Below are 17,455 nucleotides of genomic sequence, written 5' to 3' on the forward strand. Positions count from 1 at the left end.
AGAGAAATGCAAATCAAAACCACAATGAGATACCATCTCACACCAGTTAGAATGGCGATCATTAAAAATCAGGAAGCAACAGGTGCCGGGTAGGATGTGGAGAAATAGGAACACTTTTACACTGTTGGTGGGATTGTAAACTCGTTCAATCATTGTGGAAGACAGTGTGGCGATTCCTCAAGGATCTAGAACTAGAAATATTGTTTGACCCGGCCATCCCAATACTGGGTATATACCCAAAGGATTATAAATCATGCTGCTATAAAGACACATGCAGACGTATGTTTATTGCAACACTGTTCACAATAGCAAAGACTTGGAACCAACCCAAATGTCCATGAATGACAGACTGGATTAAGAAAATGTGGCACATATACACCATGGAATACTATGAGCCATAAAAAAGGATGAGTTTATGTCCTTTGTAGGGACATGGATGCAGCTGGGAACCATCATTCTCAGCAAACTATTGCAAGAACAGAAAACCAAACACTGCATATTCTCACTCATAGCACACACCGGGGCCTGTTGTGGGGTTGGGGGAGCGGGGAGGGATAGCATTAGGAGATACACCTAATGTAAATGATGAGTTAATGGGTGCAGCACACCAACATGGCACATGTATACATATGTAACAAATCTGCACATTGTGCACATGTACCCTAGAACATAAAGTATAATAAAAAACAAACAAACAAACAAACAAAAAAAGACAAAATAAATAAACAATAGCTAGACTAAGAAAAAGAAAAAAGAAGCCCCAAATAAATAGAATCAGAAGCAAAAATAGAGACATCACAACAGATACCACAGAAACACAAAGGGTCATTAGATACTGGTATGAGCAACTATAAACCAATAAATTAAAAAACCTAGAGAAAACGGATAAATTTCTAGACACATACAACCTCTAGAGTTTGAACCAAGAATAAATAGAAAACCTGAATAGCCCAATAATAAGTAGAGATTGAAGCTGCAATAAAAAGTCTTTCAACAAAAAATGTCCAGGACCAGATGGCTTCAATGTTGCATTCTACCAAATCTTTAAACAAGAATTAACACTAATTCTTCTCAAAATTTTTTTTAAAGACTGAAGTGGAGGGAACTGTTCCTAACTCATTTTATGAGACCAGCATAACGCTGATATCAAAACCAGACAAGGACACAACACAAAAAAGAAACCCATAGGACAATACCCCTGATGAACATAGATGCAAAAGTCCTCTACAAAATATTAGCAAACTGATGGCAACAATACATCAAAAAGATAATACAGCATAATCAAGTGGGCATGATTTATCTGAGAAATAGTTCAACATATGGAAATCAATAAATGAGAAACATCACATCAGCAAAAGTATGAACAGAAACCATGTGATCATCTCAATAGATGCAGAAAAACCATTTGTTAAAATTTAATGTCTCTTTGTGATACAAATTCTCAATAAATTAGGTATAGAATAAAGGTAATTCAACACAATAAAGGCCATATATGACAAACCCACAGCCAACATCATACTGAATGGGAAAAAGCAGAAAGCTCTCCCTCTAAGAACTGAAACAAAGATGCCCACTCTCACCATTCTTATTTAACATAGTACTGGAAATCCTAGCCAGAGCAATTAGATAAGAGAAAGAAATAAAAGACACCTAAATTGGAAAGGAGGAGGCTAAATTATCCCTGTTTGCAGAAGACATGATCTTATATACAGAAAATCCTAAAGACTCTACCAAAATACACTTAGAACTGACAATTGACTTTAGTAAAGCTGTCGAATATAAAATCAACATGCAAGGATCAGTAATATTTCTGTTAAAGAACAACAAACTAGCCAAAAAAGAATGCAAAAAGTCAATACCATTTACAATAGCTACAAAAAAAGACACTTAGGAATAAACTTAATCAAGGATGTGAAAGAGAAACTATGAAACACTATTGAAAGAAATGGAAGAGGATACAAACAAATGGAAAGAAATCCCATGCTCCAGGCTTCAGCCTTACTACCAGAAATAATCTACAGATTCAGTGCAATCTCTATCAAAATGACAATGACACTCCTCACAGAAATCAAAAAGAAAAACTTAAAATTTGTACAGAACCACAAAAGACCTCACATAGCCAAAGCAATCTTAAACAAACAATAACAACAACAACAAAGCTAGAAGTATCACATTATCATATCTCAAAATATATTACAAAGCTATAGTAACCAAATCAGCATCGTACTGCCATAAAAACAGACATGTAAGCAAATGGAACAGAATAGAGAACCGAAAATTAATATATCTATCTACAGTCAACTAATTTTTGACAAAAGTACCAAGAAAAATAATTGGTTTCTTTTCAATCTTTTCAAAAAATTGTGCTAGGAAAAACTGAATGTCCATATGCAGAAGAATAAAATTAACCCCTCACTTTTTGTCCTATAAAAAATCAACCCAATATAGAACACCTTACTGTAAGACCCAAAACTATAAAACTACTGGAAGAAAACATAAGGGAAATGCTTCAGGACATTGGTCAGGGAAAAGATTTTCTGAATAGGCTCTCAAAAGCACCGAGAACAGAAGCAAAAATAAACAAATGGTTTATATCCAATTGAAAAGCTTCTGTACAGCAAATAAAACAATCAACAGGTGACCTGCAGAATGGGGAAAAATATTTTCAAACTATGCATCTGACAGGAGACTAATATCCAGAATTTAGAAGGAACTCAAACAACTAACAACAACAAAATAAATAATCTGATTGAAAAATAAACAAATGATCTCAAGGGACATTTTGCAAAAGAACACATACAAAAGGCCAAAAAACATACTAAAAAATGTTCAATATCCAACAGGCAAAAATAAACAATGCTGGCAAGGATGTGGAAAAAAAGGAACTCATACATCATTGGTGGGAATGTAAACTAGTATAGTCACTGTGTAGAACTATATGAAGGTTCTTTTGAAAACTATAAACACAACTATCATATGATCCAGCAATTCCAGTACTGGCATTTATCCAAAGGAAAGAAAATAAGTATATAAAAGAGACATCTGCACCCTTCTGTTTATTGCAGCATTATTCACAGTAGCCGCATGGATAAATAAAATAATGTATTTTTTTCTTTTTAAAGAAAATAATGTATGTACACAATGGAATACTATTCAACCATGAAAAAGAACAAAATCTTGTCATTTGTGGCCACATGGATGGAACTAGAGGATATTATGTTAAGTAAAATAAGCCAGAAAGAGAAAGCGAAACATCACATGTTTTCACTTATATGTGGAAGCTAAAAAAAAACACAAAAACTGATCTCATAGAAGTAAAAAGTAGAACAGAGGATACTAGAGGTTGGGAAGGGTAGGGGAAAGACAATACAATAAAGGCCCTATATGAGAAACCCACAGCCAACATCATACTGAATGGGAAAAAGCATACTGAATGGGATATTTGTTAAAATATATAACATTACAACTACGTAGGAGGAATAAGTTCTGGTGCTCTATGACATTGTAGGATTACTATAGTTAACAATTATGTATTATTACATATAGTTTCAGGTATCTAGAAGAAGAATATTGAATGTTCCCAACACAAACAAATGACAAATGTTTGAGATGATGGATACACTAATTACCCTGATCTGATCACTATACATTATCATTATCAAAATATCACTATGTGCCCCATAAATATGTACAATTCTTATATGTCCATTTAAAAAAGAAATGTCAGAAATGAGCAAAAAGGAGACAAAGAATATACACAACAAATAAAAACAACTAGGAAGTACAGATTTTAACTGTGTCAATAATTGCATTAAATGCAAATGGATTTAACACACTAATTAAAAGACAGATAGTTACTTTAGATAAAAATAGCAAGACCCAACTATATACTGTCTACAAGAAACTCACTTTAAATACAAACATGTAGATAGGTTCAAAGTAAAAGGACAGAAAAAGTTATCCCATACAACATTAATTAAATGGAACCTCCTTTGCTCTATTACCGTACAAAAAATTCTTAACAAATAATATTGTTAGGAATAAAAAGGTGAACTTTTCAATATACAAAGAAGATATATAATCTAAATGTGTATGCACCCAATGACAGAACTTTAAAATACATAAAGCTAAAACTGATAGAACTGAAAAAAGAAACAGTAAATATACCTAGACATTTCAAGTTCTGCTCTCTATCATTGAAAGAATAAGGGCACAGGAAAAGAAGCCCCGGGCCATGCCAACAACTAGTTGACCTAACTGACATTTACAGAGCATTCTACGCAACAATAGCAGAATACATATTCTTTTCAAGTGCACATAGGCATATCTATGCCTTAAAAATACTCAATATATTGAGAATAATGAAAATAACACAAAGTATGTCTTCAGACCAAACAAAATGAAAGTTGAAATAAATAACAGAATGCTATCTGAAAAATCCCCAAATATTTATACATTAATCACCACATTTCTAAATAACCCAAGTGTAGAAGAGGAAGTCACAAAAAATTAGAAAATACTTTAAATTGAATGAAAATGAAAACACATCAAAACTTGCAGGATGCAGTTAAGGAAATGCCTAAAGGTCAATTTACAGCACAAAATGCCTACATTAGACAAGAAAAAAATGTCTGAAATCAATAATAACAGCACCCAGCTTAAGAAATTAGAAACAGAAGAAAAATTTAAGTACAAAGCATAAGGAAATAATAAGAATTGAAATAGAAATTGAAATGGGAAAAAAATAGAGAAATTTTTTTAAAGCTGCTTTTTTGAGAAGACTACAAAAAGTGATAAACCTCTACCAGATTAATTAAAAATAAAACAAAATAAGACAAAAGGGAAAAACTTAAAATTAACAATATCAGGAATTCAAGACAGGATATCACTATAGAATCTACAGATATCAGCTGCTTAATAAAATGGAAAAAATCCTTGAAAGACAATTGGTAAAAACTCAATCAGAAAAAATGTATAATTGGACTTCTGATATCTATTTAAATAATTGAATTTAGGGTTAAATTTTTTTCCAACAAAGAAGGCCTAGATGGCATTATTGGTAAATTCTACAGACATTTAAAGAAGACATATCAATTCTACAAAAACTTTTTCACAAAATAGAGAAGAATTTATTTCTCACTTATTTTTACAGTTAGCATTACTTTGGTACCAAAACCAAATAAAAATACTTAAGAGAAGAAAATTACAAATCAATGTCACTTATGAACATACTTACAAAATATCCCAAGACAGTAGCAAATCAAATACAACAGTGTTTAAGCACCAGGTTTGCTCAAAATTTAAATAATCAATATCATTCACCATAACAACTTATTAAAAGTGAAAAATCATATGATCATCTCAATAAAGAATAATTCTTGGACAAAATTCAATATCTATTTACGATAAAAATTCTGAGCAAACTAGGAATTAAAGGGAACTTCCTCAACCTGATAAAGAACATCTATGTAAAACCTACAGATAACATCATACTTAATGGTGCAATATCATATTAGATGCATTGGACAATGCAATAATGCGAGAAAAAGAAATAAAATACATAGAGACTGAGAATAGAATAAGGAAATCTGTATTTCAGATGACATGATTATCTAAGAAATTGAAACTCTCATATATTTCTGGTGGTAATGCAACTACTTTGGAAAAAAATTTGGCTATTTCTTATGTAGTTTTGTATAAACACATATATCATATGACCAAGCAATCCCTCTCTTAGAGAAAAGAAAAATATGTTCATGCAAAATTCTGTATTCAAATATTTATATGGTTTTATTCATAATCACCAAAAGAATTATCATCTGGAAACAAATAAATGTCCTTCAACAGATTACTATATAAACAAACAGTTTAGTCTATACCATGGAGTCTATATATAATGGAATACTACTGAGCAATAAAAATGAAAGGAACTACTCATACATACAAGAATGTCGATGTGTGAATGTGGATGGATCTCAAATGTATAATGCTAAGTGAAAGGGCCAAACTCAAAAAGTTACATGATTACATTTATATGGCAGTAAACAGATCAGTGGTTATGTAGAAGTGGGGCAGCAAGGAGGAGTTTATTGAAAATGGACATGATAGGACTGTGTGGTAGAAACGTTTTCTGTATTGACTTTCCTGGTGGTTTCATGATTGTAAGTGTTTGTGGAAACCTAGGGCCCTTTACACTAAAAACATTAAATTTTACTTTACATAAGTAATACCTATTTTAAAAAATCTAATTACATTAAAATGTGTCTATATACTACTCACTAAAAACCAAGATACAAAATTATATTATATGAAATCAAATTGGCTAACCATAACTCTGATAAAGACTCTGATGACTGGAAAATGTACACTAAAATATTAATATTATGATATCTATTTCACTTGTGCTTTTGGATTATATTAGAAAAAGTTTGCTAGGTTAGAGATTTTTATCTCTTTTATTCACTGCTTTAGACTCAATGCTACAATAGAGCCTGGCACATTGCAGGTACCTAAGAAGTATTTGTCAAAGATGAAAATACACTGGGTTCAGTGGCTCCTGGTTGTAATCCCAGCACTTTGGGAGGCCAAGGCAGGTGGATCACTTGAGGTCAGGAGTTTGAGACCAGCCTGGTCAACATGGTGAAATCCCTGTTTCTACTAAAAATACAAAAATTAGCTGTGCATGGTGGCAGGCACCTGTAATCCCAGCTACTCGGGAGGCTGAGGCAGGAGAATGGCATCAACCTGGGAGGTGGAGCTTGCAGTGAGCTGAGATCCGGCCACTGCACTCCAGCCTGGGTGACAGAGCGAGACTCCGTCTCAAAAAAAAAAAAAAAAAAAAAAAAAAAAGTCCAACTAATCCCAACAAAACTTGAGGGCACAAACAAACTGAGAATAAAAAGACTGAAGAATGTATGCTATGTGCATACCAACAGAGACATCTGGCAAACCTAGGTAATTAAAAAAAAAATTGAGGCAGAAAACATTACCAGAAATAAAGAAAGACATTTTAATTCACCAAGAAGATGTAATAATTCTAAATTTGTATGCCCTTGGTAATAAGCCTTAAAATATATAAAATAAAAATCCAAGTACAAGGAGAAACAAATACACAAATGTAGTGTAGAGTTATAGATTTCTTATAATGTTCTATTTAAACAATCATGCCATATATGGAGAGATAGTTTAACTTCTTCCTTGCAGTCCTTAAGCATTTTGTTTATTTTTCTTGCTTTATTGCACTGGCTAGGACTTACTGCAATATGAAATAAAAATGATGAGAGTTAATATTTTTTGTTTATTCCTTATTTTAGTGAGACCAAGTTTAATATTGTAGATCTAAATATAAAAGCAAAATAATAAAGCTGTTGAAGGGTAATACATAGGAAAGTATCAAGGTCTTGAGGTAGGAAAAAACTTTAATTAAAACATTGAAAACACTAACTATAGTGAATAGAAAGATACATTTAACTACGTCAAAATAAAAAAATCATCAACATCATAACCCAGAATATGATGCACTGAGAATAACAGAACATTACTTCTGTAGTATTCTTGCCAAATATCCATAACCTTAACCTACTCGAATGCTAAATTGGGAGACATTTGACATGATAACTGACCAGTCCTCATAAAAAGTGTCAAGGTTAAGAAAGACAAGGAAAGTCTGAAGACCTATAACAGATTGGGAGACACTAAAGAGATGTGACAACTAAATGCAATGTGGGACCCTAGGTTGGATCCTGAAACAGAAGGGAAAAAAGAGATTAAGGGAAAAACTTGTGAAATGTGTATAAAACCTGTGCTTTAGCTAATTACTTAGTGTGAATTTTCTGATTTTGATAATTTTACTATGCCTATGTAAATTACTAACATTAGGAGCTGGGTGGGAGATGAAGCTTATAAGTGAATTCCCTCTACTATTTCTTCAATATGACTATCTGTACTATTCTGCAATATTACTTCTGCAATATTACTATCTGCACTGTATGTGTAATTTTGCTGTGTCTAAAATTAGTTCAAAAGAAAAAGTACATAAGAGGACATCTGTATCAAAAACACCATTAAAGAGGAAATTCTTAAGTGGGAGAAGATATTTGCAAAACTTGCATTGTGAATAGGTTCATATATGGAATATATCAAGAACTTCTACAAAGTCAGCATAACTGTTGACGAGTGTATTCTTTTATGAATTAATATATAGTATATAGAATTCAGAGGATTCAGATTTCAACCATGTCATATTTATTTGAAAGAAGGAAACCTCTCAGCAACATTGCAACATTGGCACAAACATAAGCATGTGGTAGAATTATTTTGTTTTCTTTTAAAAAAGAAATTCATCTTGTTTTACCCTTCAAAAAAAAAGTCAAGGCCAGATAGTCTAGAATACAGGAACAGAGGGTCATGAAGGAAATACAATTTGGATTAAATTTATAAACAGTGTTGGAAGAGTTAAAGATGAAGGACATGCAATGGCAGTAGTTTCAGAGAAGCTTCAAATCCTGGAGTTAAAAAATCCACAGGAGAACAAAGGAAAATTAAAATGGAAATTTTGATGTTTTCCTGAAGGGTTCCATCTTTTTCTGATGAACTTTTATTTTCTATTAAATAAGAAAATGATTTTACTTTTTCTCCTATCCTAGATAACTCTATCTTTCCACCATGTGTTGATACATTTATGGTAGGATATAATCTACCATAAAAGTGCTAAAGTATAAATAAGAATACAGTTTAATAATAAATAAGTTGAGATTTCCTTCAGACATCCAACGTAAACTATGTATACCAACTATAGTTTGTTGATAGAATGAGTGTTGTTTTTTATCCCTAAACAAGGGAGTTAGAAATGATTCTCACTTGTACTATAACCCTTTAAAATATTGATGCTCTTTAACATCTGGTTCATAACTGCTAAGAGTTACACATAGAGCAAAAATGATAGGTTAATTAATTCATAAATTATTACACCATGTAACTCTGGAAGAACTAATACAGCTTAACATATAGACATATGAGTGGCTGAGGGAAATGGGAAAGGAGAACTGAGAACAGAAAAAGCAGGATGGAGGCAAAAGCAACAAAAATGAACTACATTAATGCCAGGAGGACCTATCCATTTGCATGAAGTGGTTCACAAATTTAGCTATATTTTCTAGTGCACTGAGTAAGACACAACCAGATTTACTGATCTCATGCATTTGTTACCAATCAGGTAGAAAAACTCACCTGATTCCCAAGAGAAACAAAATGAGATTAAAGAGTAATATTTCCTATGAGTCTCATAAAGAGGACATAGCATTACATAACAACCTTTTAGTAAATAAAACAGTAGATTACATAACTTTATTTCTAATAATGGAAAAACAAAACTTTACAGGAAGCCAATATTGCAGCTGTACTCATTTTGCTGCTATTGCTCTAGAGGAAATAATAATCTTTATATCTTCCAGGCAGTCTTTAATAAATGTGATTTCTCTTAGCTGACATTTTAATAACTAGTTTGTTGCAGTAGGTTTAAGAGGAAAACAAAGTGCAGCTATTCTGTTGAGTTAAACTGTAGAACCACTTGTGTTAACATTCAGGCAAGTTGGCAATAGAATTAATATATTTTCATGGAAGCTGAAGACCATGACAAAAGTAAGCATTGAAAGAGAGGGCCAGCCTATGTCCTCTGCATGGAGAAGGGCCAAGGAGAGATTTTTGGGCTGGGCCAAGACATTCCTCAAGAAGTGATTTTGGGTTTGACAAAGCAGACAAATGGGGCCTGAAAACCACAGGTTCTACCTAAAAGAGCATGGCCATAGTTACTTGAATATGGAAAAATGTATAACTGTATTTATAGATTTTATAAATTATATTATTTTATAAATTATATATACTATATATTTATAACATATATATTTTACCACATAGTTTATTTAGAAAATCTCAGTAATATGTTCATACAGCGTTCCACTTCGAGTAAAACAGTAGGTCCTAGAATAATGTTGTTTCATTCAAGGTCATTTCTTTGTAATATTGAGAAAAAAATCAGTTCTCAGCTGGGGTCACTGTGTGCATGGGGAGTTTGACAATCTCCCCACGTTTGTGTGGTCTCTCTCTGGTTCTGCTTGTTTTCTTCCACATCCCAAAGATAGTCATGCTAGACAAATCAGTGTGCCTACATGGTCCTAGTCTGAGTGAGTGTGGGTGTGTGGAGTTTGCCTTGTGTTGAGATGGTGCTCTGTCCATGGTTGATTCCTGCTTTGCACCCTGAGCTGCTGGGATAGACTACCCTGAACTAGAGTAAGGAGGTAAATCATTATCTTAATTGTTTTTATTAATCTTTTTTAAATGTGTAAATAGCTTACATGTATTTCAAAATTCAATATTAGAAGTGTTTTAGTTTTTATTTAGAAGTTTGGTAATGTTTTTGTGACCAGAAATATGCTACAGGAACTTAACCATTCATTAGCTTATGGTAAAATAGGTTTTGTTATAGGTCATTTTGGTTAAGGTCACAGTTTCCAAAAACCTATTGATAATATTAAGTGAGAGCTTACAGTCAACTTTCTGGTCTTTTCTCCAAGATAATCGGTTTTCAACATAAATACCTAGATAATTGATTTAATTTGCTACAGAATATTTAATATTGACCAGTTTATAGTTTAGGGTGGGTGGGAGAGGTTCTAGTAATTCTTTAAAAGACCAGCCCCAATGTTTGAACATGTCATCTGCAGACAACAGAATGCTTCAAATTCCTGAAAATTAATTAGTGATCACAGATTGTGTAATTGTCTCCTGGAAGTAGCTACAAGTTAACCAAAGGTCCACTTCTACTGGAATTATGAGAGTAAAATAACTTGGAATCTAATTCAAGATCAAATTTAACTATATCTCATGTTTCTTCAGAGATTTAAAAGTTATACAAAGTCAACAAAACCCACAATTTTGCTTTGCTCAACTCTTTTGACAAGAAGATAAATTTAAAAAGTGGTCCATAGTGAACTAACAATAGCTACCATTTCCTTAGGTAAAATGTTGATATGAAAAGGCCAGCCTTCCTGTTTATGAGGAAATAAACTTATACCGATAGTCTAAATGGGATGTCTACCAATCTGAAAATTTGGGGAAGTAAATGGTTGTCCCTAAAAATGGGATAAACTATACTGTGCATCCATACAGCAGGACTGCACCAATAAAGTTGATGAGGGTCTTTGAATAGTTTTAATAAATCTAGTAGTAAATCTTCAGCAGCTGCCTTATTTATTTGAGATTTAAAAAATTATCTCTAGAACATGCTGAACTATTATTAAGACCTCTTCAGAGAACACTCTTGAATTTGTAGAAAGACAGTTGAACTTGCTTTGTAGAGCCTAGGATGTTCATCTGGATGTAAATATTCACCTAAATTACCCATTTTTTTCTTATTTAATATCTTCCAACATAAATTTATTTTACTGAGTTCAAGATAATAAATTTATGTAAGATTCAAATTTAATAAGATCAAAGAGGCATCTTCTGATTTTAATTTCATACATGGAATTTCACCAGCTTTTTCCCCCCTTTTTGTCCTACTTTGGGACAAAGTATTTTAACTCATAAATACATTGCATATCTATGAACGGCTATATTTCTATAACATAAAGGGAGAATAGATTATAAAAATTTCCAGTTTATTTCTTCTTCACATAAAGGAGATAGTCTTAGAGGTTTCACTCATTCTTTAAAGACAATAAAATAGAATAAAGGAATAAAATTATCCAATAACTAGTCCTGTGAAAATGTTAAAATTTCTGTAACTCAAGTTAATCAGACTGGAGTAGGGAGCAGTCAAAAATAAACATGATCTGAGGAAAGCAAATTGTGAAACACATGGAGAAAATTGAAAGTTATAAAGGGAAGTAGGAAAAAAGCACTAATAGTACTAGTAATAAAAGAAGTAGAGAAAAATGCATACCAGTTTTAGGTAGCTTGGGGAAAGAAAGATGAGGCTAAATAACATTGTCATTTATATCCTTACAATGATAACACTTTTTTTTTTCTCTAGGAATAAGAACTTGACTATGAACTCCCAACGGGTTTGTAAGCTGAAAACTATTATAATCAAGATAGAAAAAGGGAAAAATTTACTGACCATAAGAATTGTTCACCGTTAGTTTTATTTTCTTGTAGATTTTATGAACATTTCTTTCATAAAGACCCTTAGACCAGGCAGGGGGGCTCATGTCTGTAATCCCAGGACTTTGGAAGGCTGAGGCAGGCGGATCACTTGAGGCCAGGAGTTTGAGACTAGCCTGGCCAACATGGCAAAACCCTGTCTCTACTAAAAATACAAAAAAATTAGCTGAATGTGGTGGTGAGCATCTGTAATCCCAGCTACTCAGGAGGCTGAGGCATGAGAATCACTTGAACTCGGGAGGAGGAGGTTGCAGTGAGCCGAGATCGCGCCATTGCACTCCAGCCTGGGTGACACAGTGAGACTTGTCTCAAAAAAAAAAAAAAAAAAAAAAAAAAAAAAAAAAAAAGGACCCTTAGTAAATACAATTCTCTTGTGTTAGACGTGATAGTGGAACACCATGACCATGGGAAGGCAAGGGGCCAACCGGAGGGAACCAATCATATGTGAGTACCTATCTTGTTACAGTGTGTGCTCTATGTTCTATATAAGCAATTTCGTTAAATTCTCAGAATAAACATGGAGTCCTGGAGAATTCAGTGTTGTAGAGGCCAGAAAACATCCCACACCTAGTGAGAGACAGAGAGAGGAAGTCCGCCAGGATGGTCTGACTCCACACCATGCCTTTCCTCTATGCTATGCCTCCTTTCGGGGAAGAGATGGGAGTGTATCTGAATGTTCATGTCTCTTTCAGATGAAGCTAACAGTTCACCTGAAACAATGTGACATTTAATAAAAAAAATGACACAGTCTTCTATTTGAAAATAAACATGTTTCTTACTTTTTGACTAATGAGAACAGGAGCATCATTTATGGAAGAGGCCCAGTTGACAAAATCAGTCACATCAATCATGGTTCCTCGGAGAAGCTTTTCTTTCAGTTCAAATGCATATTGTCTGGTTCCACCTCTTATGAGTGAAATAACATCATCTATGAGGTGATCACTGGTGATGTTTACTGAGGAGAGAAGGAAGATTTAAAGAGAAACAGTTGTCGTTCTATGGCTAGTTATCAAAAGGACATGTGATAAACATTTATTGAGTCCTTTTAGTAAAATACAACCTAATGTATTTATTAAATTTTAATTGTAAATATTGCTTATGCATTTTTTCACCTCAAATCTACAATGGAAATTTACATTAGTAGCCAATTGCAGATTTCTGTCATCTCCTTTAAAAAATAAAAATGTTACCCATGGTCTAGATACACTGATACTTCACAGCTCTTCACATACAAACATGTACACATGGGAACTAAATATGACTTTGGGTGTAATATATATTTTCTGTTGCAAACTTACCTTCATAATTATATTTGTGTACATTTGCTTTGATATATTTTAATATTACAAAAAGAAGAGTTCAAAAAAGAATAATGTGAAAACTAACATTTCTTTCCACTCCCAATCCTACCCATCTTTTCCTCAGTGTCTCTCTGTAGACTAAGCCTCTTTTAATAAACCTTTGTAAGTCTTTTACATCTGTGAATTTTTAAAACTGGAAAGGAATTTCAAGACAATTTTTGTCATCCCGTCTTCATTTTTATAGAAGAGAAATTGGAAACAGAGAGGTGGAGTGACTAGCCAGAGATTACACAGTTAGCTTAAGGATCAAATATAGAAATTATACCATATAATGGCAAATTCAGTTTTTTCCCACCACTTCATCATTGGTTTTTCAATCATGGACACATATTATTGGTTGATATGCTTTTAAATATATCAGGTTTTTCCCCACTTTTGCCTGCCCACTACCAGTTGACTCTTTCTTTAAAGGTGAGTTTTAAGCATTTGTATTTTTTAAATGTTCTCAGGTATTTCTGATTACAGGAAAAGTTGAGAACTCTAGCACTAATTCATACTTGTAAATCTGCTAAAGATTAACAGTAGGAAGTAATATTTATACCAAATACATTTGTATTTTTGAAAAGGTTAGGCACCGATTTAAAGTTAAGGATTAATTAGGGATTTCTATTTAGGTGGAAGGTGGAGTTGGGGAAATCGTTTTGGCCTTGTCCTTTGTTAATGTATGCATGAACATTGTCGCTTGCTTATTTGGAAGCTTTGTTAAAATTAGGGTGAAGAAAGGAAACTTTTTATGAAAATGCTTCCTTACTATTGCCATGATAAATATACAAGTCTAAAATGACTACCGTGTGAATCACATCCCCTTGAGTTGTGTACTGTACAACCAGCACAATAGCGATACTGGTGAATACATGTCCCTGGGCTATCTGTGTTTATAGTGGCTTGAAAACCACTGTACACAAAATATAGTTTTTAAGCACAAAGAGGATAGACAATTAAGAGGGCTCATTGCAAGAGGGCAGTGCTCATTGACATCTACCCCCAGGCTTTACGAAGTCTAACAAGTGAGGCCGCACTTACCAGCTCTACCCTCTCCCCTCTTTACACAATCATCTTTATCAGCTTTAGCTCCAGCAGAGATTTTAGAGAAATCCAGAGATACATCCAGATGATACCCGAGGCATCTCTTTACATCTTTTAGTTCAACACCTGTTTAATGAATTTATTTGAAAATTATTAGACAATGTCTATCAACATTACAAATAAATTCCAATTTTGCTATTTTCAAGAAACATCCTTACTTAGGTTCCTATATACTATTACTAAATTCAAATATGCCATCATGTCTGTCCTGCTTTGTCCTCATATTAGATTATAGTGACCTCCCTTTGACTTTGCTTGTCAACTTAATGGCAAATGACACATTAAGTCTACCACATGGTTTAAAGGGATGTAGGTCAAACTGTGATGGTTATAGGAAAGTCTTTTATCTGTAATGTCATAGAAGAGGGACAACAATGTCTATCATATATTGAATGCTTATCACGTGTCTGGCATCCTTCTAAGCATTTTGTGTGCTTTAACTAATTTAATCCTCACACTGGCTTTGTGAAGTAAGTACTATATTGTCCTCATTGTACAGATGAAAATGTGGAATTGTAGAGCAGTTGGATAACCTTCTAATGGCTCATTACTCAGCTAGTAAGTTTGGATTTGAACCCAGAGCTGTCTAGCTACTAAGTACTTCTCTGCATCAACTTCATAATTTGGTCATGAGATATATCAACATCTCCTGATCCTTTTTGGAAAACTCAGTTCATCCTTAATGTAGCTGGTTCATTGCTTTGGACAGACGGCTGATGTATGTATGTAGCCACTTTGCTTTCGTCCTATGAATGCTACTTGGTAGATATCAGTCTTGGAAGCTGACTCATTATGGTGTGTAGGTGCCCAAACAGTTACTAGAAAGAAAAATCCTAATTTTTCAAAGTCTATCAGTTATTATCTGTTTTTGCAATTCAGAAAAATAATTATTCCTCTATTTTAAGGGTAAACAGCCCAGATGACAGTTCATTGACCATGTCAGTTTTTGCCCTTATTTATCATTTCTTATTTCATACACACAAACACACACACACAGGCACACACACACGAATTTGTGATTATTTGTTCTGGGAGCCAAAATGCTTTGTGAAAAAGGAAAGAAAAAAATGAAATGAGGTTAATCACGGGGTTCTACAAGGAGTGTCGGGGTAGACCTCTGGGGGCATTTAGGCGTTTATTCATCTATCAAATACTTCTCATGCAACCACAATTAGTAAGAACTTAGAAACTATCAGGTGGCATTTCCCATGGGAAGGGAAGAGAGAGGATAAAAATGGAAAACAATACCAGAAATCCATAATTCTAGATTTCTAACCTTATCCTTAAGAAGTGTGAGGACTCTGCTTCTGAAGATGAGGGTGAAAGATACCTGGGTGACCCTAAAGTGTTCAGATTCTCTGCCTTAGCAGTGGACACTTTCATGTCCAGACATCCTAAATTGAGGCAGAGGACATGACTTGGTCCTCAGATATTGGCACTGGAGAAGTGAGAAAGAGGACTTCCTCTTCAAAGTCACTAGAATTGACCTGATGATCCTTGTCTATTAAGACCAGAGGGTAAGTAGCTTCTGAATTATTCAGGATTAAAGATCTCAGCCTATGGAGCTTTTTCACCAAAGCAACTCCTAGTCTGAAGATTTCTTTGTGTTTTGATCACCACTCATAAACCTTTCTCTTCTCATTTTCAAGTTACTCAAGACCTCTGCCCTCTTGTACTCCTCCCTTATGTGATATCGCCATCAATATAGCTTCCAGGTGGAGCTCACAGTGACTTCACTGTGTTGTGGATATAGCCCTGTGAAAGTGCAAGATAAGTAATGTTACATTCCACTTGCCCTGGGAGAGCTTCTCTCTACCCAAAACAAGACTGAGGCATCAAGACCAGCTGGTTCTGCTGTGTCATGCTTTGTTATCCCTAAAGTATCTACTGACCTTGGGGAGAGTGTCAGGCTTTTACGTCACAGTTACATTCCACCCTTCACTTAACATGTGATACCTTGACACTCTGACCCCATAAAAGCCATTAAAGTGGTTTTTAGCAACGCTTTCCTCCCTAAGAGACACACCTATAGTTACAAGGGCAGAGAGAAGGCATCCTGGCATCCATCACCTCCTTAAGGAATATTATAACTAGCCATAATTACTTACAACATGAATGATTATAACTTACTTATATAGTCACTTTGCATTTATATTTTTCTTAAAAGACTTAGACGAACCCTTTAGGCCAGGCCAATAACTATGTATCAGCAGGCCTATCTTCTACCTATGACCGACATTGATAATTGACCATGGTCCTTTTCCCCGTGATTTCCCCATGACCAGAAATCTACTTAACATGAGCCCAATTCAACCACCACCATATAATGAGAAGTGTCATCACATGAGGTAAAACCAATTTCCACCCTTGCTTTCAGATGTTAGATTTATATGATAACACTGCTGCTTCTTTTCCTGCCAAAAGAAAATTTAGAACAATATTTTCCCTCCAATATTGAAGTATATTCTGGAAGATAAGATATAGAAATTGGACTAGTCTGCTGATTAAGAAGTAGGTTATACAAATTATGTCTGTACTTTCTTTCATCGTTCGTTTAGTATTTCACTAAAAGTGCCACCTTCTAATAGATGTGAAATTGCAATATAATTGATCCATCTCTCAGTGCTGCTGCTGAGTAGAATATGACCAAGTCAGCTTATTTGAGATGGAAGTCAATTTGCTATTTAACAGGATTTTAGGTGCCAAAGGGCAGGAAGAGAGTCCTCTCAAAGGAGCCGGTTACAGGGCTTTGTATTCTTAAGATTTTAACCATTCAAAGAGGTTGGTGAACAAAATAATGTTTGGTCAAAACAGTATTTGAAGTCAGAGTTCTATTTCTAGGCATA

The 17,455-nt window shown here is 34.0% G+C and overlaps 1 protein-coding gene across 1 annotated transcript in view; it reads right to left on the reverse strand.

Annotated features, from left to right (window-relative positions):
• The window catches only part of C9 (complement C9), an 83,431-nt gene that overhangs the window by 19,653 nt on the left and 46,323 nt on the right, over positions 1-17,455 (reverse strand). Inside the window, exons 8-9 of the mRNA XM_001084671.5 lie at positions 14,547-14,675; positions 12,942-13,117 (exon numbers count right to left, since the gene is read on the reverse strand). Of these exons, the coding sequence (XP_001084671.3) occupies positions 12,942-13,117; positions 14,547-14,675 (305 nt within the window). The remainder of the gene's footprint in view (positions 1-12,941; positions 13,118-14,546; positions 14,676-17,455) is intronic.

The sequence above is a fragment of the Macaca mulatta genome, chromosome 6 (assembly GCF_049350105.2).
Source record: "Macaca mulatta isolate MMU2019108-1 chromosome 6, T2T-MMU8v2.0, whole genome shotgun sequence".
Classification (NCBI taxonomy): domain Eukaryota; kingdom Metazoa; phylum Chordata; class Mammalia; order Primates; family Cercopithecidae; genus Macaca; species Macaca mulatta.